This window comes from Eschrichtius robustus, chromosome 16, assembly GCF_028021215.1.
Source record: "Eschrichtius robustus isolate mEscRob2 chromosome 16, mEscRob2.pri, whole genome shotgun sequence".
Classification (NCBI taxonomy): Eukaryota; Metazoa; Chordata; class Mammalia; order Artiodactyla; family Eschrichtiidae; genus Eschrichtius; species Eschrichtius robustus.
In genome coordinates this window covers 84,959,321-84,984,223 of record NC_090839.1, presented here as the reverse complement: position 1 = coordinate 84,984,223, position 24,903 = coordinate 84,959,321, and the positions used below count along the sequence as shown (strand labels likewise).

At 53.5% G+C, this 24,903-nt stretch overlaps 1 protein-coding gene across 6 annotated transcripts in view; it reads left to right on the top strand.

The window, feature by feature from the left end:
• Positions 1–24,903, top strand: part of CUX1 (cut like homeobox 1) — a 371,822-nt gene that overhangs the window by 300,846 nt on the left and 46,073 nt on the right. For 3 of the 6 annotated variants that reach the window (XM_068565277.1, XM_068565276.1, XM_068565278.1), the window contains exons 14-20: positions 453–549; positions 1,564–2,235; positions 3,383–3,448; positions 4,754–4,855; positions 6,046–6,890; positions 9,148–9,313; positions 9,860–9,916. In XM_068565277.1, coding sequence (XP_068421378.1) covers positions 453–549; positions 1,564–2,235; positions 3,383–3,448; positions 4,754–4,855; positions 6,046–6,890; positions 9,148–9,313; positions 9,860–9,916 — 2,005 coding nt within the window. The remainder of the gene's footprint in view (positions 1–452; positions 550–1,563; positions 2,236–3,382; positions 3,449–4,753; positions 4,856–6,045; positions 6,891–9,147; positions 9,314–9,859; positions 9,917–24,903) is intronic. The other 3 variants (XM_068565281.1, XM_068565280.1, XM_068565279.1) reach the window with 1 other exon arrangement.

The following is a 24,903-nucleotide window of genomic DNA, read 5'->3' as shown; positions in this document are numbered from 1 at the left end:
ATTTTTATTATCTACTGCCTCACGTGGACAAGAAACGGGCAAGGTGACAATGGCACACGGTAACCCAGTGGCCAGTTAAAATTGTAAGTCATCACGTGGAATCCCGCTCCTGATGCCCAGAAGGCAGCCGCTGACTCTTGGTGGTCGGCACCCAAAAGAGATCACCTTTGCGGGCCTTTCTGACAGGTTTGTGGCTCCCATTGCCTAACAAAGCGTAGGTCTAGATGCTCGGGTTTGGGGACAGAAGAGGGAATAATTAGCTGTCTGGAAGCTGTGTGAGCCTAGAAAGAGAGAAATTACTTCAACCGAAATGAGTCATCTCAGAAAGGAACTCGAGTGTTCTCCACGTGCGTGGAGCACCCTCGGGGGCAGGGCGGGGGGTGGTCAGGTCAGAGCGGGGATCCTGGGGGTCTGGCGGCCCCGCGGTGAGCCCCGCTCTGCCCCGTCTCTAGGACTCATCCAGGCCCCTGGAGGTACTGCTGCTGGAGAAGAACCGCTCGCTGCAGTCCGAGAACGCCGCGCTGCGCATCTCCAACAGCGACCTGAGTGGTAGGTTGACAGGGTCTCGCGTCCGCTTGGCCCCTCCGGGGGTCGAGGAAGAGGAAGACGAACCGTGAGTCTGGGCCGATGCATGGCGGGCGTCACTGGGCGATGAGAACCTTGACTAACGAGTGTCCGTCTCCTCCTCGTCCTCCTCACCCCCCTGCCCCCACCCGCTCCGAGACGGTCCAGGCGAGGTGCGTGGCCGCAGGGCGTCTGCGGAGCGCAGGCAGGACCGTGCTGCGGGAGAGCCCACGAGGGCGCTCGCTCGCGGATGGTGGCTTTTCTGGTCTCTTCTTGGTTGTGCGGCCTCTCCCGTGGTGTTTCCGGGGCCGCTTCCAGGGCCAGGCCCTGCCCTTCCCGGCTCAGTGGAGCTTTTCTTCCTTTGTCAGGTTTTCCTTGGGAACGCCTCCCCCATCCTTAGCCTTTCTTTGCTCGTCCCAAAGTGGTGGCGTCACTGACTGCTTCGGGTTTTGGCAGCTGGTAAAGAGTTTAAGAGTGTCTCGGGCTCCGATGATATTTCATTCTTAAAATGTGCGTGCCTTCGATCGAGTGGACTCGGTGCGGTGCATTCGCCTCAGAGCAAGTGGTGTGAGAATCCGTTGGTCCCAAAATGTCAGTGTTTGCTGCTCCTCAGGTGGGGCCCTTCTGGTTATAGCTCAAATGCTAGAGGCCCGATGAGAGGCCCGCGACCTGCCGACTCTTTACTGTGTGTGGTACCGGCTCCTTGTCACGTTAGGAGTTTGAGTCTATGTCAAGGGGAACTCTCCAGGCTGCAACGTACAAGAAAGGTGCAAACATGAAATGCATGTTGCTTGTTTCGGGGGGCCTCGTTTGGCTAATTTAAAAATTCAATTGAAAAACAAACCAACACACCTCATTGGCCCTTGTAAAAAAAAAAAAAAAAAAAAAAAATCTGCACTTTTTTTTTTTCCCTTTTGCGGGGCAAACTTTGCATCTTGGTCTTGGTTTTTTTTCCCTTTTGAATCCCCCATAATGCATTATGTTTGCCCTTCCTTGTAGGGTCAGCCAGGAGAAAAGGGAAAGACCAGCCTGAGAGTCGGCGTCCTGGACCTTTGCCGGCCTCCCCTCCTTCTCAGTTGCCCCGCAACACGGGGGAGCAGGCTTCCAATACTAATGGTACACACCAGTTCTCACCAGCGGGGTTAACGCAAGACTTTTTCAGCTCATCCCTGGCAAGCCCCAGCCTGCCCCTGGCTTCTACGGGAAAATTTGCACTAAACTCTCTCCTCCAACGACAGCTAATGCAGTCCTTCTACTCCAAGGCCATGCAGGAAGCAGGAAGCACAAGCATGATTTTTTCAACAGGTCCATACAGCACAAACTCCATATCTTCCCAAAGTCCATTACAACAAAGCCCTGATGTAAATGGCATGGCCCCGTCTCCCAGCCAGTCAGAAAGTGCTGGGAGCATCTCCGAGGGCGAGGAGATAGACACTGCAGAAATCGCCCGGCAGGTGAAAGAGCAGCTGATCAAGCACAATATCGGACAGCGCATTTTCGGACACTATGTCTTGGGACTGTCTCAAGGGTCCGTGAGCGAGATTCTGGCCCGGCCCAAGCCGTGGAATAAACTGACGGTTCGCGGCAAGGAGCCATTTCACAAGATGAAGCAGTTCCTCTCGGACGAGCAGAACATCCTGGCTCTTCGCAGCATCCAAGGCAGACAGAGAGGTGAGAGACTCACGGGTTGGTGCCCGCGTGTGAGCCCGTCATGGAGAGGTGTGTCTGTGTGTGTGTGTGTGTGTGTGATGAGACATTTGTGCATCACACCAGGTACAGCTCTCAGTCCTGCCATTGCCAGAGCTCAGGGCCGAGGGGCATGAGCTAAGGCTGTTAGACTTGGGGGGGGGGGGGGGGTGGCGGTCTGGCCTCTGAAAATCGCTCAGCACCCTCACGCGTAGTAGACTCGCTATTTCAATACCACGTACTGAGTCGGAGGGAATTACCTCACGCTCGACGTTCTGATGCGTTTCGTGTCCAGTGATCCTTCCGGCCTTCGGTGCTGGCCTCACGTGGGGAGGGGCCCGTGGGTACCACCCGGCCCTAGAGCAGCGGCATTGGCCGGGGGCGGTCCTCACGCGACGCTGGGTCCACGCGGAGGGCAAGCCGACCGCGTGCGCCCCCCTCCCTCCGCACCAGTGGGAGCGAGGCCCACGGTCACGCTCCCCGTGTTTACGTCCCACTAGCGATCTGTTTAGCATTACCGGCGAAACATGCCTGCCTTGAGTAAGATACATGAAAGTGGTATTAAAACACACTTCCTACCCCCCGCCCATAAAAAGATAAAAAGTCCGTCCCGTCCCTAACTGCAAGAACTCCTTCCCTCTTTAACGACAGGGGATCCTTCTGCTAAGTCAGCAGTGATAGAGAAAGGGACTCTTCTCAGACGCACTTGAGATTTAGACTCAGAGAAGGGAGACGCGTCAAACAGCGTCCATTTGCACAAAGGGCACCGAGCCTTTCACGGCGATGTTAACCGAAATTGACTGTCTTTGGATGATTAATGCGAGCTTTGTTCCGGGGCTGGTGGGCGATCCGCTTGGCGGCCCTGCTCCCTCCGTTTGACCCCCGTGGCGCTGGTGCCGCAGGCCGCCACCTAGGTCCATCTAATCCCCTCTGGTGGCAGAGCCGTGGCCTCTGTGAGCCGCTCAGCCAGGGAAGGGCCTCTCCGAAGTTTCTAGTGACTCCCAAGTGGCACAGGCAGCCCTGAGCCCTCTCTGTAGTGACAGGCGGCTCAGATTTCATATCACGCAGCCCATATCGTCAACACCACCATCCCCCTGATTGTTTTGTTCTTACCACACTTGTTTTTCAACAGAGAATCCAGGCCAGAGCCTGAACAGACTATTTCAGGAAGTACCGAAACGAAGAAATGGGTCTGAAGGTATGTTGCAGGCAGGTGTTTTTCTTTGCAGTTAGTAACCTAGGAAGCAGCATGTCCTTAGCTGTGTATTTGGGTTAAAACTGTACAGTGTGATTCTGGCCTGGAACCTGATGGAAAAACAGAGCTAGTAAGTATAAAACAAAGCACGGGTTCAAGTACGCACGGCCCCTTCCCCCTGAGCTGCCCGCGCTCTACTGAGCGCAGGAGGGGGCGGCACCGCTAAGATGAGCCCCAAAATGCGAATCCCACACCCGCCCCCCCCTCTTAGATTCAAATTACGCCTTTCCCCATTTTCTCAGAAGCAGGTGAAAGAGTAACATTTGTTGCTCTGAGAAGAATCAGGTGACTGAGTCAGATGAGATACTGCTGCTTCCTTGTACCTTCCCTGAACTATGAAATATGTCGAGGGCATGACAGAGGGGACAGATCCCAAGTGGAACTGGCTTGCCAGCCCCCATAGCACTCCTCGGAGTCGCAGCTTTGATGGGGTTTTGTCCCGGTGGTTTGCTTGTTTTTAAATGGTTTAATGTGGCGGTTCACACTTAGTGAGGTAGTGACCAATTCAAACACGTGGACGGCTTCCGGGAAGAACCGGGGCCAGCCCCCGGGGCCGTAGTAGCTTCAGTGCGTCTGTGCACGTGGCCGCTCGGCAGAGCATCGCCACGTGACCGAAAGACGGAATTCTTGTCCTTTAGGAATGTCTGCAGGCTTCTCTCCTTGTTCATAAATTTTCAAAAGATAGTATGTGATAAGAGACCCGAAAATTTTAACTTAAGCCTTCAGCCTCTTCACCTTGTACGAGCAAACGATAGCGAGATAATCAGCCTCCACCCCTTGCCCTCTCTACCCATTTTTCCGCTCTGGGATACTGGCCTCAAGGACACGTACACAGCCTTGAACGTAGTCCCAAGCCAAAGCAGCTGTTGGAGTTGTTTTTAAATGACTCACAAAAAAAGCGTTGCCTTTTAATCCTTCATCTTTTTCTTATACCGGATTAAATGATTCACTCTCCCTGGTCCCAACCCACGGGTGACGTCCAGCTTGGGTAATGTGAGAGCTTGTCCCACTGGGTGAATACTGTCTGACGCCAGGTGGAGTCAGTAGGAAGCCCTTCCTGCCCCGGGGCCGTGGTACCTGCTGTGAAGTTGCACGCACAGCAGGTACAGGTAAACGGGAGGCCACGCCTGCCTCTGTGTCATCACCGGCCTCAACTCGGCAGCTGTTTATCAGAATGACGTCTTTGTGCAGCCCTAAATTTTGTTCCAGGTGTGAGTTTGACGTCGTTGGTGTGGCTTCTCCCTGCAGGTAACATCACCACCCGGATCCGAGCCTCAGAGACCGGGTCCGATGAAGCAATCAAGTCCATCCTGGAACAAGCCAAAAGGGAGCTGCAAGTACAGAAAACCGGTACGGAGTCCAAGTCTTCGACCACTGTCTTCCACACTTAGTTAAAAGAATTGTCATGAGCGTTCTGGTCAGCAGTGATTAACTTTGTTAAAAAAAAAAAAATAGAATGTATGTTTTCAAGCCTTTAGGCAAGCACAGAGGGGAGCAGGTCTGTGTGATGTCTATTTTGCTAATAGTTACCATTCTAGGTCATTCCCTAGCATTGACTCAAGAATGTACCCCTGGCCTAGAATCTCCGTGACTTGAATTAGCAAGTAGTTTGTATCAGATTCCCTTTTTTAAATGCAACACAGGCTTTTGCTACTTGGGTATGTACTTGACCACAGCTGCTTTACGGAACAAACGTTGCCAGGGAGGAGCAGGGAGTGTTGAAGGGTGGATGTCCCCACCTCTGCAGTCAGTCTGCTTCAGGAGTCGGCCCTCAGAGCTCCCGGAGAGCTGCCTTGTGTAAGAGAACACCCACATTTCAGCTTCTCTCCGGCTGGGCTTTGATTGAGAGGCGCTCCAGGCTGTAGATTCCGCTCAGACCTTCCGCTAGAGAGGAAACCTGAGTGCTCTACCCGGGGTTCAACACAGACACACCCCTGCCCTGTGCCCACGAAGCCCCTGCTCTGTGGAGTCCTTCCACCACAGACGTGGTCGCGAGGCCCCACCAGGCCTGGCTGCAGGCAGCTGTGACCGCTTAGGCCCTGCCACCACCTGGTCACTCCCCTGGGTTCCTGAGTTAGGGCCTGCCCACTGACCCCCCCCCCCCCCATTGGCCCTCCCCCTCCCCCTTGGTGGCTGCACCGTAGTCACCCACCCGGAAGGGGATCTGAGCTAACAAAAGCACTGGAATTTTGGGATATAGCACATGAGAATGTTAAGTTTAAAGTCATCCCGGAAAGAGAGTCACAGAGCATTTGCACACGTACCCCCCCCCCCGCCCCCCATCACACGCGTGATCACAACTTACCCCTTCGGCTGGTGTGTCGCAGAGGCCACGTGGTCGCACAGCAGGCACGTTGGCCCCTCTATCACCGCTCGGACAGGGTGCGTGAACGTTTCACGACGGGGGAAACGTTGGAGAAACAGAGCCGTGAGGTTCTCCCCGGTAACCTGCATGCGGTGGCAGGTCAGGTCAGGATGAAGTGGAGTGAAAAAGCACGGGGCGGTGCCGCCACCGTCTCACCTCTGTGTTTGCTCCGCAGCAGAGCCGGCCCAGCCTTCCTCGGCGTCCAGCAGCGGGAACTCCGACGACGCCATCCGCTCCATCCTGCAGCAGGCCCGCCGCGAGATGGAGGCCCAGCAGGCCGCCCTCGACCCCGCCTTAAAGCCAGCGCCGCTGTCCCAGACGGACATCGCCATCCTGACCCCCAAGCTAATACCCCCCTCGCCCATGTCGTCGGTGTCCGGTTACTCTCCATTAGCCGTCTCCCTGAAGAAGCCCCCCTCGGCTCCCGACTCCAGCGCCCCCGCTCTGCCCAACCCCCCGGCCCTGAAGAAGGAGTCCCAGGACGTGCCCGGGCCGGACCTCCCGGGGGCGGCCGACTCCGCACAGGGGGTCCTCAGACACGTGAAGAGCGAGCTGGGCCGCGGCGGCGTGTGGAAGGACCACTGGTGGAGCGCCGTCCAGCCCGAGAGGAAGAGCAGCGCTCCCCCCGAAGACCCCAAGGCTGAAGAAGCCAGCGGCGGGAAAGAAAAAGGCGGCGGCGGCGGCGGCAGTGGCGGGCAGGCGCGGGCCGAGCGCGGCCAGCTCCAGGGCCCCTCGTCGTCAGAATACTGGAAGGACTGGCCCAGCGCCGAGTCGCCGTACTCCCAGAGCTCAGAGCTGAGCCTCACCGGAGCCAGCCGCAGCGAGACACCCCAGAACAGCCCTCTGCCCTCGTCCCCCATCGTGCCCCTGTCGAAGCCCACCAAGCCCTCGGTCCCTCCGCTGACCCCCGAGCAGTACGAGATCTACATGTACCAGGAGGTGGACACCATCGAGCTCACCCGGCAGGTGAAGGAGAAGCTGGCCAAGAACGGCATCTGTCAGAGGATCTTCGGGGAGAAGGTAAGGGACTCGATTTGGGAGCCTGGGTCTTCCCATCTCCCTTCACTGCTTAGGACTGCGTATCTGTCTGGAGGATGTGGCCGTCGCCCACTTGATTAACCAAAGAGCATCGTGGCTCGTCCACTCCCAAACTTCCGGGGAGGCTGGCCAGTGAACGCTCCATTTGCGGCATCCCCGTTGGGGGCCAGGTTCTGGGTGAGGCCCTCTCACCCTCTGCAGTCCTTTAGACCTCTTGTCACACTGTGAGGGGGTGGCAAAGTCGCCATTTGACAGATGAGGAAACCGAGGCTCAGGGAAGTTAACTATGTGCCCCAAGCTAGCAGGTGACTGAATCGAGTTCTGTCCCCCCAGCCAAGTGGAGCCCAGAGGCGCCTCTGCAGGCTGTTTCGGCCAAAAGGATCTGATCTGATCACAGAGAGAGACGACCAGCGTGCAGAGAACCAGAAGGCACTCGATAGAAACAGCAATGTAAAGCATAGTTGTACCTCTCTCATAATTCAGAACGTGCTTGGGGCGCCAGAGGGGTGAAGCAACCTGCCCAGGGATGCACAGCCAGAGGTGGCACAGGCAGAGCTGCACAGAGCCCAGGCTGTGCCCAGGACTGGCCCCGAAGACCCTTGTTTCCATGTCGGCCATCCCTGGCTCATGAAAGGCCATGGTTTGTGGATGAGATCCCAGACCCTTTCTGTTCTTGGCACTTCCCGGTCACTGAGATTCTGGATAATGGGGATTTACCAGGCCTGCAAAATATAAGATAAACATAATACCCCGGGATAGTCTTAGATTAAACAATGAATTGCTGAGCATAATGAGAAGCGCTCCAGTCCCCTAAAAGGCAGCCTCCCCGGGACTTCCCTGGTGGCGCAGTGGTTAAGAATCTGCCTGCTAGTGCAGGGGACACGGGTTCGAGCCCTGGTCCGGGAAGATCCCACGTGCCGCGGGGCAACTTAAGCCCGTGTGCCACAACTGCTGAACCTGCGCTCTAGGACCCGCGAGCCACAACTACTGAAGCCTCCGCGCCTAGGGCCCGCGCTCCACAACAAGAGAAGCCGCCACGACGAGAAGCCAGCGCACCGCAACAAAGAGTAGCCCCCGCTCGCCGCAACTAGAGAAAGCCCTCGTGCAGCAACGAAGACCCAATGCCGCAAAAAGAAAAAAAAGACAGCCTCCCCGAGGGCCACGTGGCTGGGTCAGCAGTGGCCCGCCCCACAACTTCCTACCCGCCTTACCAGGTCCTGCCTTGAGTTCAGTGTTTGCGATGTACTGTGCTATGAATCCTTGAAATATGGTTGTGAGCTCTTTGTCCCGACTTTGCAAAAGGTGAGGGGGTGAATAGAAATGAGGATGAGAATTTAAAGTCCCTTGAAATTTCTAGTTCAGCGTTGTAAAAATATCATTTGAGAACATTTAAATAGACATTTGTGCTCATGCCTTAAATTTAGCAGAGACTTAATAGCATTGAACTTGTTTGGCCCATGAGTGCAGTTTATTCTGGAACTTGAGAACTTTTCAAAGAGTGATCGGATGCAGCCCCTAAATATCTCTGGGCTGCATCTGTGTCCTGTAGGGGGTGTTTGTGCCCATACATATGTATGGCCATATGTGAGCGTAACAAAGTCGGGTATGTACGTGCAACTTGTCGATCGTCTGCAGTGAGCTTCACTCCCAGGCTGGCTCCTCGGTTGCCACCAGCTCACCTCTGGGCCCCTACCATCGAGCAGGATGTGATCAGAGAGAGCAGACCTTTGTAAATGCCAGGCTGGCCCGGCGCCAGCAAAGGAGACGGGCGCCCGCGTCCCGCCGGCATCCGTTGCTCCTGCTCTAAAGGGGTCCTTGGCCCCCAGCACCTCGGCCTTTGCTGGCGCCACCAGGCAAAGAGCAACATGGTTTCAGTGCTTCCTCCTCAGGTTGTCAGGACGGCAGCCCTGCAGGCTTGGCAGGATCGAGACCCTGGGGGGAGCCCCTCCCCTCCGTTTGCCCACCCTCCTCTCCCTGGGAGCTGAAAGCTGCGACTATGACTGTGGCTCCCCGTGCCAGGGCATCAGCCCACTGGTGACCTTGAAAAGCTTATCCCCCACCCCAGGCTGTTGCCACCCGCCCCCAGGGGTTGGTTCCGTGCTCGGCCCCAGGAGTGCTCCCCGTGTGCCATCCATCCCGACCACGCCTCCACATGGCCGTGCGTGTATCACTAACACATTCTGCGGCCTCACACCGAATCCGGGGTGCTGATGCTGTGTGTCTTTGGTCGCCATTCCAGGTGCTGGGCCTGTCCCAGGGCAGTGTCAGCGACATGCTGTCCCGGCCGAAGCCATGGAGCAAGCTGACCCAAAAAGGCCGCGAACCCTTCATCCGGATGCAGCTCTGGCTGAACGGCGAGCTGGGCCAGGGCGTCCTGCCTGTCCAAGGACAGCAGCAAGGGCCAGGTAAGGGCAGCCCCGCCCTGGGCTGCTGCAGGCGGTGGGGGAGGGGAGCCCTGTGCGGGGAGACCACCAGCCACGCTGTCAGCTGCTGCCTGAGAACCACCCCCCTTCCTCCACCACCTGTTGCCATGGGACTGACTCAGTTTTTAGGAGAGAGAAGATTGTGCCTAGCTAATTTTATAAGCAGCAGAAAATGAGTTACCAATTAGGAAAATGCTGTTTATACATAAATATAGGTAAAAGTCAAGTAGCTAAATCAGGGAATCAGGAAAGGAAATCAGCCAAAGGAACAGAATGGAAGATCTCATGGGTGACGGCTTCCGCCTGCTCTCCAGCCAGTGGCCCAGCTTTCTACCGGCAGCGCTTTGCCTGCCAGCGTGGACACCCAACCCCCTCCCCGTTCTGGCCCTCCCCGTAAGGAGTGGGTACCATCCCTTGGGCTTTTGGGGCCCTTATTGCTGTGCCCCCTCTGCTGTGCTCCAGGTATTAGGAAGCTGTAACCCCCCAAGTTTGTTTCCTCGTTTAACTGTACCCCTTTCTCTCGTTTAGTCCTGCACTCCATGACGTCACTCCAGGACCCCCTGCAGCAGGGCTGCGTGAGCTCAGGTAACTAGCCATGTCTGGTGTTTTGAATGAAACATTTCCCTGCCTTTTGTGTTTTCCTCTGGGCTGTACCGGGGAGACTTGAAGGATCCCTCGTTCTGGATCCGGTGAGCTGAAAACATGGTACCCTCTAGGCAAACTGGATTCGTCGAGGTCATAGTTTCTAATGGAGAAGGAGAGAGTTGACGGCCGAGTGCAGGTTCCTCCAGCGTTTTCTTGTTCCTCACCGTGTTCTTTCATCAGTGCATCGGCTTCTAGGTGTGAGGCCCTGTGTTCAGGGCTGGGGGCTGGGGTCCAAGTCAGAGACAGATTCTGTGCTCAGGGGGGCTTCCAGTCTCATAGCAGGGGACAGGGGACAAGGAACGGGCATTGCAGTTCAGGGCATGACACTCAGGGGAGTGGGACTGAGGTTGGGGTCCAGCCTGGGAGCAGGTGGTGGAGGGCCTGGAGCCCGGGCCCAGGAGCTGGGGCTGCTTCCGGGCGGCATCTGAGAGCCCCGAGGCCCGGTCTTTGAGGTCACATCTCCGCCACGCGGACTCCTGGACACGGCAGCCCGGGCTGGCCCACGTCCCTGATTCCTGGACCCCCTCCTTGTCCTTCCCGTGTGCCCGCTTGTGCCGGGCTTTTCCCACCCAGCTCTCAGGAACAGCCAGCATCGTGAGCTGTTCCTCTTTTTTTCTTTCTTTATTTTTCTAAACACGTTGATTAGTCTCCATATCCCATTGATTCATTGAAAACACAAACAAAGCTAAGTGAGGAGCGTGGAGCCCGCCAGCCTGCTGGAAGTTTTACGAGGGAAAACACGTGTCGTGAGGGGAACAGCTGGGCGGCAGCGGCCGCCACCGCTTCGAAACTCCAAACCCGCACACAGATGCAGCCAGAGTGTGCTGGGTGCAGCTAAGTTCCCGGTTGACGTTTTCTTGTGTTTTGGGTGTTCCATCTTGAGGGGTGGAAAGGCTGTATCTGACCCAGGCTCTTGGTTTTCTTGGCTGGACCTCTAAATGGAGTGGCTGGCCCTCTAGGAAGGATCAGGTATACTTCCTTCTCCCTGCCTTTCTGCGTTGGCCAATTTCATTAGCAAGTACTGGAGAACTTACGCAGCACTGGCGCCCGTTCAAAACACATTAGAGAAAATAATGGACGTGGTTGTTTGTGCTAGAGTTTTGCGGACGTTTGCATGGAAAATTCTCCTTGCCTCTTGCTCTGATGGGAAGCTGGCCCCCTGTTAAACTCTCCGAGTATCTGCTGCCCCATCAGAGTCAGGACCCAACTTGGCAGAATGTGACTAACGGTTTTTAGATCAAAACCCCTTGTTCCAAAATAAAATAAGAAATCGCCTGCAGTCCCAGGTTGGTTGTGGTGGATGCCAAAACCTTCCCCATGTCGGAACACATCCTTAAAGAATGGCTTTTTACTTTTTATTGTGTAGCAAGCACTCGCTGCCGTGCTGCAACATTCCCATGACAGCCACATTTCCAACCTGGGAACAACTCACAGGGCTCCTCCGAGAGATGTTAAGTGATATTTGTAAGAGATGAAATTACTTTCTAAAATAAGGAGATTTAAACTCTTGGGGAGCCTGCAGATTGAAAGAGGGAGGGAGGCAGGAGGCAGTGAGCCCCTGGGTACAAGTGAGCGCTGTAGCACTTTCCCCTGCTTTCTGTGAAGAGGCCCAGGCAGGCCTCTCGACACTCTCCACAAGACGGGAGGTGGATGGCAAACCTCTCACTCGACGTGCCTGTTGTGAGTCAGCAGTTGGGAAGCCATCAGTAGAAATAATAATTATGGTGATTGTGGACAAAGGTGGAAAACTTATTTCTTACATTCTAGGAAAATAGACATTTTTTTTTTTTAAGTCATGATGGTAGCTAAGCGAAAATGTTTCTCTGGATCAGGAAAGACTAGAAAGTGCTTGTCAGAATGAAAAGACAGATGATCATATAGTGGCAAGATTGTGGGTGGTAGTTTTCCTTGTTTGAAATTTCTTTACTATCAGAGTTATCCTTTCAGGAGTGTTTCTAAAAATTAAAGTAGCCGTGCCTTTCGGTATGTGGAATTTAGATTTGAAAAACAGAATTCTCTGATAATGATGAGTGTTGGTAAATCAGTGGGATGAATGACTATTGGAGACCCCAGGATCTTTGACAGCCTAAAAAATCAGTGTCTGGACTTCCCTGGCGGTCCAGTGGTTAAGACTCCGCGCTTCCAATGCAGGGGGCACGGGCGGGGAACTAGGATCCCGCATGCCACGCAGTGTGACCAAAAAAAAAAAAAAACAGTGTCTCGGAGGAAGTATTCAGCATTGCTCCCCCAAAGGCAGGGGAGTAACGCCTCTGGCCTAGGATTTCTCCAGGATTCTGATTCCCTGCTCTCGCCGTGGCTACCACGGAATCCTTCCAAGAGGCCCCCAGACCCAGAAAGATGCTCTGTCCATGGTGGTGGGCTCCATGAGGCCTCTGCCCAAGGCAGCTCAGCGTGGTGGCAGCAGATGGCTGCAGGAAGGTAATTCTGGCCCTGGGTTGGTCTGTTCCTGAATACTGGTGAGAAACACTCAGTGTCTGAGAATCCAGGCTGCCAAACTGGCCCCGCCATCGGTTCAGCCTCCCAGGTGTGGAAGGACTTTGGAAGACCCGCCTTCTGTCCACAGCCTCAGTCTGAGCAGAGATCGTGTGGGTCTAATGCAGGGCTCTCTGCTTAGTTGCCATGGCGATGAGGTGCCCCGGAGGGTGGAGGGCCTCACTCAACTAAACAGCAAACTGCTGACACGGGACTCTTGTTTTCCTCGCTAAGAATTCCTGTCTGCCTCTTTCTGCCCAGCCCTGTTGCCCTCAGCGCCTCCGTCTTCCTTAATGATTTCTGTGTCAAACTTGCCGATCAGGTTTATGATGAAGGAGAGAGAAACTGAAGTTTCCAGCGCATCATCACTTTCTCCTCCTGGTGGTTGTAACCATTTCTGGATGTTCCTTTGATGACGCGAGACTTGGGGTGATGGCCTTGGACACTGAGGAGAGTTGATGCCACTTTCAGTGAGTGACCTGCGCCGTTGAGGCCTTGATGAGGAGAACGGAGGGTTCCACGCCAATCGTATGAGTAACTTAAAAAAAACAAAAGTGGTTTTTAAAGGACAGAACTTCAGATCAGTTACCTGTTCCTATGTTTCCTGGTAGTCTAGTTTCACATTTTTTTTAATATACATTTATTTATCTTTGGCTGCGTTGGGTCTTCGTTGCTGCGCGCGGGCTTCCTCTAGTTGCGGCGAGCTCTTTGTTGCGGTGCGAGGGCTCCTCATTGCGGTGGCTTCTCTTGTTGCGGAGCGCAGGCTCTGGGCACGCGGGCTTAGTTGCTCCGCAGCATGTGCGATCTTCCCGGACCAGGGCTCGAACCCGTGTCCCCTGCATTGGCAGGCGGATTCTTAACCACTGCGCCACCAGGGAGGTCCCTTTACACACGTGTTTCTGTTGGCTTCTTTCAAAGTCCCCAGTGTCTTGGGTTGTCGTTAATCTAATATGGCAAGACAGAGGTGCAGGTAGTCCTTTGGGATTGGTTCTCCGAGTCTCCCGTTTGTTTGTCTCCCATCCCAGCTATCATGCACCTGCTACCCTCGCCCTGCGTAGCAATAGCAGTGCTCAGGAGAAGCAAAGGAAGCACTCAGAGAAGGAGAAAGGAGGGACCGAGTAAGGCTTGTTTTCTCTGAGTGTGGCCTGTGGTCATTGCTTATCAGTTAGGAGGGTGTTTTTTTTTTTAAAGAAGAAAACCTTGAGATGTAATGTACGTGTGTGCATCCGTGTAGGTAGTACGTAGGTACCTAGTTAGATATGATCTACAATTGGATTGTTTTTTTCCTTTTCATTCCTTAAAGCTCATTTCATATTCATGGTTCCTTGGTGTGATTAATCTTTTTGCCCCAAGGGAAAGAAGGAGACAAGAGACAACTCCAAAGCGGGGAGAAAGAAAGGGGAAGGAACAGATTTTTCTAAATGCGACTCAAGTCACTCCTCACCTTATGGAGAACTGACAGGAGTCGCCCATGCGCTCAGCTTTGTAACTTTTTACTCTGGGAGCACTTCGTTACTGTAGCTCACAAGCTTCCACGCCCAGATGGATTATTGCAAGCTGTACCGACGAAAGGGTGGCCCAGTCTCCTCGGATTAATTATAAAATACCCAGCTTTTTCCCAGCATGTCAGGCAGGAACTTCGGGTTCCAAATCTTCTCCAGCCGTGGAGAATTCCATGGCTCCTCATCCCTGTTCTCACTCAGCAGACCACCAGTTAGTTCCCTCTTGAGAAGATAGCAGCTGCGTCCCTCTCTAACGTGGGTGGTCCCACGTGTGCCCCCTCCCTGACATGAGCACCACGGGGGCTGTATGCTGCACATGGCCTTATGCAGCCGGAGAGTCCCAGGGCCACAGCTCCCGGTTAGGGACAGGCCAGCCTTCCTTTTTAATATGCATAATGGCTCTTGCTCGGTCGGTACCCATGAAATGACCAGGAGAACACGTCCACGGTTTTAGTGCTTTAAACTCAGCTTCCTTGAATAAGCAATCAGTTCCTCAGTTTTGGTGACTAAGTCAGGGTGGGGCATTTGGATAGCACATTAATAAGAAGAGGAAGGGCTAGTCGAACCCCCAGAGAATTCCATGGCACCATCTAAAGCGGGCAAAACTCTTTGTTCAGTGCCCTAGACTAGAACTGAGTTGATTTTTTTTTTTCCTCTCTTTTTTTTTTCTTCTCTTTCATGGAAATACATCAGTGGAAGTAACTATTGGTGCTCTCTGAAAAGAACTCTTCTAACCCTCATTTATTTTGAATAGCTGAAAAGATTTGTATACACATAACTGATTTATACTTGGCCATAGGCAACAGATCAAAAACAAAAAAGAGGGCTTCCCTGGTGGCGCAGTGGTTGAGAGTCTGCCTGCTAATGCAGGGGACGCGGGTTCGAGCCCTGGTCTGGGAAGATCCCACATGCCGCGGAGCAACTAGGCCCGTGAGCCACAGCTACTGAGCCTGCGCGTCTGGAGCCTGTGCTCCACAACAAGAGAGGCCGCGATAGTGAGAGGCCCGCGCACCGCGATGAAGAGTGGGCCCCACTTGCCACAACTAGAGAAAGCCCTCGCACAGAAGCGAGGACCCAACACAGCCAAAAATTAATTAATTAATTAATTAATTAATTAAAATAAAAAAAGCAGGATGGGATTTTTTAAAAAAAAAACAAACAAAGGAGAATCCTGGAAAGCCACGTGTGAGCTAGGAAGTGACCCCTCCTGAGCAGGTGGCCGCTCTGCTCATCATTAGCCCTGGGGCTCAGCCTCTGCCCCCCGCTCACCGGCCGTGAACTTGGTGGCCGGAAGAACTGAGTGCCCATTCATTTCTCTTTCTTGGTTGTGCCCTGCATGACGGCATTTCAGTGTTACCAAGAGTGCCACGATAAAGGAATTGTCTATCCTAAGATCAGAAAAGTCAGGTTTCTGGAATCAATGTACCGTTTGTCTGTCATCTGGTACATGTGGGCGCAGGCCGGTGGGGAGGCCCGTGGTGCTGAGGGCGCCCCAGGAGGTGGCTGGGCCGTGAAGGGCAAAGGGGTCAGGGCGGAGAACATTCCAGGTGGAGAGCTCTGCGGGTGCAGACGTTCATTGATGGCTGAGGACGGGGCATGTGCGGAACCTTTGAAAAAAAGGGAAAATAGTAGAAGCCCCGACTTTAGAGGCCTTCTGTTTTTCTTTTAAAGTAACAGAAGGAAAGTGGATTACGGAGGAAGTTTGTCTTTTCTTTATGTAGAATAGGGTTCCTGTTGCCGCCTTAAGGCTCGTACGATAAGAAAAAAAGTATGGAGATCAGGACAGAAGGGGGGCTCCTTGCTCCTTTGAGGTGACCTCCGTCACCTGCCCCCGTGGCGGCACCGGGCCCCAGGATGCCCAGCCTGCCGCCCCGTGGGCGGCTCTTTATTGAGAGGAGGTGGGCTTCCAGAGCGTGGAGAGGCAGGCTGAGGCTCAGCACACCCAAGAGCGGCCTCGGAGGGCGGGAGGGCAAGGCAGTGCCCACCCGGCCCTCAGGCTGGAGGGAGGGAGGACGGCTTCTCATGAGCTCCCCGGAAGCTGCGCCTCCCTGCGTTACCTCCGTGCCTGCGCTGCCTTTTCAGCTCTCCTAGCCGTTCCGGGCATTTGTGGGATTCCTGGTGGCGCCTGAGCACGACCCTGAAGCTGCCTCGCTGCAACATTAACCAGGGAGGCAGAGGGAGCACGGAGAGGCCCTTTCCCTCCTGGGATGCCGGGCGGCGGGGGGCGGGGTGGAGCCGAGCCGGCCTGGCCTGCCCTCCCCTAGAGCACACTGTACCTGCAGGCCCCGCACAGGCACCCCTGGAGCAGCAGCCACTGAGCCAGACCGCCCACTCGATGTTTTCGTCTCAAAGCAGCAAATGCTGTCACCACGATCCCTGGGAAAGGCTGCTTCTGCACAAGTCAGCCCCCAAGGGTCTCTGCTCCTTGAGTGGGATTTGTCACTGGGTCTCTCCAGAAAAAGACGAGAGAATCAGAGTAACCCAGAGTAAGAGACTTTTATTTTTAATTATGGTTTGTGGGTTTTTTGGGGTTTGTTTGGTTTTTTTTTGAATAAGTAAAATGCATCGTGGCTACAAAATGCAGGATTTAAAAGAGCTTACACCCTTTTTCGAAAATAAGTCACCCTCCTCCCTCATCCCCAGGCCCCCAGGTGCTCTCCCCCAAGGCCCTCCTGTTCGTTTCCTTCAGAGAGTCTCTGCATCTAGATGTTTGTTGCACACAGAAGGGAGCACGCAGTGCTCAAGGTGTGCTTTGCTTTTCTCACCTGGCAATAGTCTGTAGAGATGGCCCTAGGCTGGGACATAAAGAATTTCCTCCTCTTTTCACTGCTGTAGGGAATTCCTGCGTCTGGACATACCATATTTTATTTAACCAATCACTAGTGAGAGATATTTAGATTGATTTTTTTTTTTTAATTTTATTTATTTTTATTTACTGATTGATTTTTTTTGGCTGCGTTGGGTCTTTTGCTGTGCGCGGGCTTTCTCTAGTTGCGGCGAGCAGGGGCTACTCTTTGTTGTGGTGCGTGGGCTTCTTATTGCTGTGGCCTCTCTTGTTGCGGAGCACAGGCTCTAGGCGCGCAGGCTTCAGTAGTTGCAGCACGTGGGCTCTAGAGTGCAGGCTCAGTATTTGTGGCACACGGGCTTAGTTGCTCCGCGGCATGTGGGATCTTCCCGGGCCAGGGCTCGAACCCGTGTCCCCTGCATTGGCAGGCGGATTCCCAACCACTGTGCTACCAGGGAAGTCCCTAGATTGATTTTTAACAGCAGAACCTAAGAAACGACCCTGCGGTGAGCAGCCTTGAGCACGTGTGAGCGGTGGCTCAGAGCCGACTGCAGAGGGCTCGTCTCGTCTCGGCCACTGAGCATCTGTGTGGCCTTGGGCAAGTGACTCGACCTCTCTGTGTCTCAGTTTCTTCTTTAAAATAGGAAAAAGAAAGTACCTATCTCCTAGACCTTCAGGAGTTTTAAATGAGTTCATGTATAAAAGCCTCCAGAGCAGTGGCTGGCACAGAGGAAGTGCTACTTGAGTGTTCGCTTTCCTACTGCTGCCCTTGAAACCACTGCCGTTATGTCACTTCGTGCGCGCACAGATAGCTATAGAATAATGTACGTGCACACGTGAAATGTCAGGCTCCTGGCTTTAAAACAGAAAACGGGTCCAGCACTCACTCCTTGGGCGGAGACTGTCAAGTGAGAGCCTGGCTGGGTGGCAGCCGGCACGAAGGGTCAGCTGCAGGATGGCCTGCATGCAGCTCTCCAGATCCCTGGCTTCCCTGAAATGCCGTCCATCTTTGAAAATTGTCTGTCCATCTGCCATTCCATGAAGTTCACCCAGAATCTTGAGCTTCAAGAGTAAGACTACAGGTCATCGCTCAGGCCATTTGGGGCAAACTAGTGCAGAGCCAGGCCATCTCGTCTGGATACAGTGGTGACTGTGGGCACAGGTGAGCGGCAGCGCCATCCCGCTCAGCTTCTCTTGGTTGCTTGGCCTGGACCCCTCGGTCCTGGCACGCCCTAACTGCCCGTTAGGAGAAGGCCCCGGCAGGCCTTTGTCACGGGCCTCTGGACACATCATCTCCTTTCTCTTCCCCTTAGACTTTCTTTGGAGGAGGGAATTTACAGTACATTGGGCATTCAGTACAAGAGGCAAAAGTAGGTCACAGGTGCAGATGAGGACTTCAGTTTTCAATGGTTTGCTTCCAGGGAGGGATGAAGAAGCTTAAATGCTTAAAAATCCTCAGGTCATTTTTCAAAGGCGGTAAGAGTACAATGAAGAAACTCATATATTTGCACCTTTTATGTGCCAAGTGCAGCACTAATACCTTTGATCCCTAAGTGGATCAAAGTGGAAATGATTTATAAATAAATTTATTAAAAAATAATAATAAAATAAAATCAGATCCAAGATGCACACTTAACAGAAAATCAGATGCCTCAGTTACCCCGAGAGGCATGCCCTTGTGTTTCAGGCTGGGAGCTGGGTAGAAGGGAAGGGAACCCAGCAACAAATCAGTGGCATAGTCAGAGCCCGGTTTATGAAGTTTTGCAACAGAAAGTGTATGACCCATCTGGCCTGCGATGTGTGTCCATGCTGCTTTGAAACCCCCTCCAGGCTAGATCCAAGGAAGATATGCACAGTGGCCCAGGGTTCTTTCCCGTGCAAGGACAGCGCCGCCCTTCAGCTTCATGCCCTCTCCCTGCTAGTGGCCCTCAGCCAGCCCAGGACCCGGGGCCCAGCCCCCTGCTGACTGGTCCCTGGGCCAGGGTCATGCTCAGGAGTGAGAAAGGGGGTCCCAGAGAGAACGAAGCAAGCCAGGCGGCTTCCGTCACCGGCTTCATCTTGATTTTGTGTTTTGTTCTTCCCTTTGGAACTGGATTCCTAAATATAGCCCGAGTCTGAATTGGCAGATGTTGGGTTTGTCCTTTACAAGAGGGCCAAAATTAGTCTGTCATTTGGCACCTAAATAAAGCAGCCAAACTGCCTTTGTACCAACTTTGCAACGAGGAGGGACTGAAGTTGCCGCATTTCTCTCGACAAGGAAACTTTCTCTGAAGCCAAGAGGCTGAGTCCAGAGGGATGTGCCTTCCTCCCGGCTAGACCCTCTCGTCTCTGAGTTACAGTCAGTTTGTTCCACGTAGTTTAAATACCTCATGAGACTGGAAGAGGAGGATCAATACCGCACAGAAATAGCACTTGGAGAGAACAGCAGTGGTGACTTTGATTTGGGGAGGAAAAGAGCAATCTGTCCGGAGTTCCTGGAGCTGGGTGAGCAGAGGAGCTCCCCAGGGGCAGCAGAAAGATGTTATAATCAATTACCACATCATAACACTGATGTATGATAATTACTGAGTGTTTCTCCTGAGATAGTGCAGCATTTGGCTGGGATGCAGTTCTTTCATGGTCCACTGCCTGATTAATATGCAAATAATAGGCTGATTGCATGATGAATGCAGAAAATGAGTTCGCTGATAACGTGAGCACTGAAGCGGGAAGATGATAAATTACTTTTACTGACTGTCGTACATTAAGTACCCTTTCTCAACAATTTCATCACAAATTAAGTAAAGCAGAATGGAGAGATTAGGAGGATGTGTAAAATAATGTACCTTAATAGCTTTTCTTTCTTTTTTTTTTTTTTTTTTTTAATAAATTTATTTTATTTATTTAGTTTTGGCTGCGTTGGGTCTTCGTTGCGGTGCGCGGGCTTCTCACTGCGGCGGCTTCTCTTGGTGCGGAGCACGGGCTCTCGGTGCGGAGCACGGGCTCTAGGTGCGCGGGCTTCAGTAGTTGTGGCTCGCGGGCTCTAAAGCTCAGGCTCAGTAGTCACGGCGCACGGGCTTAGTTGCTCCGCGGCATGTGGGGTCTTCCCGGACCAGGGCTCCAACCCGTGTCCCCTGCATTGGCAGGCGGATTCTTAACCACTGCGCCACTGGGGAAGTCCCCTTAATAGGTTTTCTAATACCATCACATGCAACGAAAATGTCACGTGGTTCTGCTCGGCACGGCCTGGGGCCCGTGTAGGGCCAGATCAGTGCACTCACCTGCGTGTTGTTGGGAAGCCGGGAAGCAGCCCACCACACCAGCTAGTCATCCAATCAGCGAAGGATTCTCTAAGGAACATTCCATCACAGGCCAGACATCACCTGCATGCCAGGCTGCCTGGCAGGGTTACTGAGAGGGGACAGGCTGCTCTCGGGGCAAATGCTGGAGCCTCTGCGCAGATGGGCACTTGGAAGCCTGCTGTCCACCAGGTGCCTGGAGGGAAGGAAAGTTTCTGAGCCGCAGGCCTAAAAGGTTCAGAAGGAAAACACTACTCAAAACCACCTCTTAGCTCCTCCAAGTCTTGGAAATCGGGGAAAATTAATGCCACTGTCAGAACGGCAGTATGAGCTGCCTGCCAGAGAGAATCACTACCGGTGAAGGATGGGCAGGTCTGCCCAAAGCCAGAAAGGAACCCTGGAGGAAGAAAACACATGCACACGGGCGCGCACACGCACACACAGTGCTTAATCTTTGATTACAGCAGAGCAATTTAACTAGAGAGTTTGTTTTTACTCATCTCAGTAATATATATTTAGACTGTTTGTATGACATACATTTTCTCTTAATGCACAGGGACGCATTGATAAGTGTTCATACACACAGCTGGTTCGGTAATAAGGTTACTGAAGGTAATTTGAAAGCATTATTTCTAAATCAGTGTGGATCTGTAGAAAAGCTAGGAACAGCGGGAGCCCGGTGCTCCTGAGGCCGGCCCAACCGTGTCACCAGTGTGGTTCCCGCAGCCTCGCCAGCCTGGGAGTTCACTACCAAAGTTGAATTGTAACTTAAGGAAGGTTTTTAATTTTTAACATTCCCAAACTCTGCTTTGGACATGCCTATTTCCTTGAGAGCCTGTAAAAGATACACAAGAAAAATCATGGAAGCCTGAGGGGCAGCAAATTTACATCCCGGATGCCCGGCAGTGCCCACCCCTCGGGTGAGCGCTCCTGGGCTCAGGACCACGTCACCTGGGCAGCTTCCCCAGGTGCTAAGATCCTTCCCCGCCATGTGCTTTCCGGGTTCGGTTCAGGGAGAAAAGAGGAGGGTGAGAAAGCATCCCAAGAGTGAGGGAAGCACAGGTGGCACAAGGCAGTGCCTGATGGGAGGAGCCCTGTAGACGCGCGAATCACAGCCTCACCCCCTGCACCCCGTGCTGCGCCAGGACAGAGGCGACCTGCCAAGGACGGCCCTCCCGCCTCCTCCCTCCCTCGAGCGCCGACTTCCCGCCACGTGTTCGTCGTCCCCTCCGGTGAATCGCAACCAAAATGGAGCTCAGCCTTTTCTCCCCAGAACTGTGAAAGCACCGCCATCCCCATGGTCACCTGAGCCAGGGCCCGGGCAGCTCACCTCAATCCCCCTCTCCCTCTTACGCCTTCCCCCTCTCTCTCTCTCTCACACACACACACACACACACACACACACTCACGCTCACACTCACACAGTTTCTGTTTCCTAAACCTCCAGAACCATCTCTCTAGATTGCATATCGGGCTGGGGCCCTCGCCTCCTTCAGCCCCTTCCCTGGGGTTAAAGTCCCACCTTCTCAGTGTGTGACCCTGCCCCCCGCCACCTCGGTCTCCCTCTTGTTCCCTCCTCCCCAGCCTCAGCTTCAGTGTCACAGTGCTGCGAGCTGCCACCACCCCCTGGACGTCCCCCTCCTAGTCCTCGGCCCAAGGTCTTTGTGACAGCCAGCTGCTCAGTGATGTCTGCCTGGGTCACCGCTGTGCCCCACCTCCTAGCACCCCGCCTGGCACTTAGAAGTTTCCCTTAGTGAATGAAGGGCACAGGCCCTCTCTTCAAGTGGCTTGGAAGTCAAGCTTGGGGATGTAAGCTGGCACAAGTTAAATAGTGCTTTTATTAAACAGGTTTTCGTTATTACTAAGTAAACTGTTGTGGTTTTTAAGTCACTATAAGAGTTCCTTAGGCAGACTTTTTTTAAATGTTCACACACATACACCAGCACCTACTGTCTCCTTTTTACTATTGAAACAAAGAGTGAGTGATTTGGTAGGTTTGCTGGGATATTCAGTGACCTAAGGCAATGCCCAGGCTGGCTGAGGGCCGAAGAGTATTGCCAGCCCGGGGCCAGCGAGGAGGGCAGGCAGGGCCTGGCCGTGGGAGGGGTGGGCGCCAGCGTGTGATGCCGCCTCTTTGGGATTGGGCTTTCCCCGGGCCAGGGGGAGACCCGCCCGGGCCCTTGGGGATGGGGCCCGAGGCCCCCTGTTACCCCCGCACCGGTGTCAGGCGCAGGCCCTCGGAGAGCAGGCTGTTCTGTAGTGGGGCCACTTCACGAGCTCCGACATGCCTTAGTGTGTTGTTAGGTTACTTCTGTTCCTTTCTCGGTAGCAAGCATGCAGTGGCATGGCGGGAGGGCCGTGAAAGGTCCTGCGTGTCTCCGAGACGTCTATGAACGTCTCCACGTATTCTTTCAAGCCTCTGCTAATCAGTCCAAAGACCACGCATACGCAAAAGCAAAATGCTCCATGTTTTGTGGGTTTTTTTGGATTGTTATTGGCGTGTAGTTGAATTACAATGTTGTGTTAGTTTTCGGTGTACAGCAAACTGAATCAGTTATACGTATACATATAGCCACTCTCTTTTAGATTATTTTCCCGTATAGGCCGTTACAGAGTATTGAGTAGAGTTCTCTGTGCTATACAGCAAGTCCTTACCAGTTACCTACTTTATATATAGTAGTGTGTATATGTCAGTGCCAATCAAAAACTCCACGTTTTTATGTTGGCCGTGCCTAACAGAGATACGTGGCTGGAGAAATAGGATGGGGGTCCCGATGGGCCCCGAGCATCTGCTCAGAGACTCGGAGGCAGGGAGCCCCCGCCCCGCCCCGCCCCGCCCCCCAGGAAAGGCTTGGTGCTCGGGGATGTTAGAGAGAAGGCCTGACGTCACCGTGTGGCACTAAAACCCAGGCGGGCAAATTAGACAGCCGTTCACTTCCGACGCAGAGAAGCTCGTTACTTCTAAAGAGGCCCGGCGGCCATGAACCCTCAGGTGGGGGGTCTCTTCAGACAGGAACCGCGTGAGCCGTGAGCACGTCCCTATGTTTCGGCTTGGGTCTGTGTCCCCGCCACGATCTCCACATCTGAACTCGGCTGGGAAGCATCCCGGGCTGGCGGTCATCCTGCGGTGGCCTCTGAAGCTGTCATCACTGTCGAGGCCCCTCAAGCTGCGCAGGGCCCTTCCAGGCCACCAGGGCTCCCGCTGGACCAAGGACGCCAGCACCGGGCACTCCAGAACCTTCTGCAGGTCCTTGCACGGCCGTGGCACTCGCAGCGCCGAGGCTCCCGTCTCCCCTCGGGCTCCGTCTCCGCCCTCTGCCTCCCCGGGACCCCTCTTCCTCGACTCTTTGACTTCCTCCCTCCCTCAGTCCATGCACCAGGCCGTGACCCCACTGCTCCCCCAAACTTCTCCTTCTCTCTCCCGTCTTCCATACTTGACAGTCTGTAGAGTCGCTTGGAATTTCCTGGCTTGGCGCAGGCTCAAAGCCTAAACTATGGGCATAATGAAAAGCGGTGCATCAGACCAGCCGCCAGTTAAATAATGTTTGGGTTCTTGTCAGAATGTCACAGAGTGCCCTGTCATTTTGTTTCAGCAACTTGTCCTTCTGAATGCACAGTTCGCCTTATGGCATGCCAGCAGTAAAAATGTCACTTACAATAATTACTTTTTGGTGAAAATGCTTGCTGACTTCCTACCTTCAAGCTGTTTTTTACACAGTGGGGAGATAATAAGAAATGACTTTATCCTGACTGCTCAAATGAGCACTAAATGGAATTTGGGTTATTATTACTGCAGATAGAGGGCTGGGTATGGAAATTTCAACAGTGGATTGGGTAATCTGCAGAGAGATTTGTCTCTGAAAATTATGGCGGGTGTGGATTTTCTATTGGCTTCTATTGAAAACTTAAGGCAGCTGTTGTTTGCCTGCTGTTTTTGGAATATAATATTTTTCATAATCCTCTTATAGTTCCTGAAAGCTCTGTGTATTTCAGGCGGCCTTGAGTCACTGTCTGTGCTATCTGTGTCTTACTAACCGGGCTACTCTTCTGCAAGATTCGAAGCCTTCCCCCAAAAATTAATCCACACTAATCACTTTTTAAATGTAACACCTTACTGTTGCCATCAGAATTGGATAGATGGTCTGTGTAGCTGGGCTCTTAATGCAAATCACGCATTTTCAGTTGCCCCAGTCCCGCAGGCTGCAGACTCTTTGAGAGCAAGGTCTCTGTCTAATTTCTCTTATCCTTGGGGATTTCCCTGGTGGTCCAGTGGTTAGGACGCGGCCCCTGGTTCAATTCCTGGTCGGGGAACTAAGATCCCACAAGCCGCAAGGCACAGCCAAAAATAAAATAAAATAAAGCAAAACAGGGCTTCCCTGGTGGCGCAGCGGTTGAGAATCTGCCTGCTAATGCAGGGGACACGGGTTCGCGCCCTGGTCTGGGAAGATCCCACGTGCCGCGGAGCAACTGGGCCCGTGAGCCACAACTACTGAGCCTGCGCATCTGGAGCCTGTGCTCCGCAGCAAGAGAGGCCACGATAGTGAGAGGCCCGCGCACCGCGATGAAGAGTGGCCCCCGCTTGCCGCAACTAGAGAAAGCCCTAGCACAGAAACGAAGACCCAACATAGCAATCGATCCATCAATCAATCAATCAATAAAAAAATAAATCTTTAAAAAAAATAAAAATAAAATAAATAAAGCAAAACAAAAAATTTCATCTTATCCCCACTGCTGAGCAGGGTGTACGACAGAGAGCAGGTGCTCTAAAAAAGTTCGCTTGGGCGAGTGAATGAATGAATGAAGGCAGAGGCAGGCTGCTGTGATACCGCAGTGACTGGCCGGTGGGGGCTTTCCGCTCCTGAGCTGGTC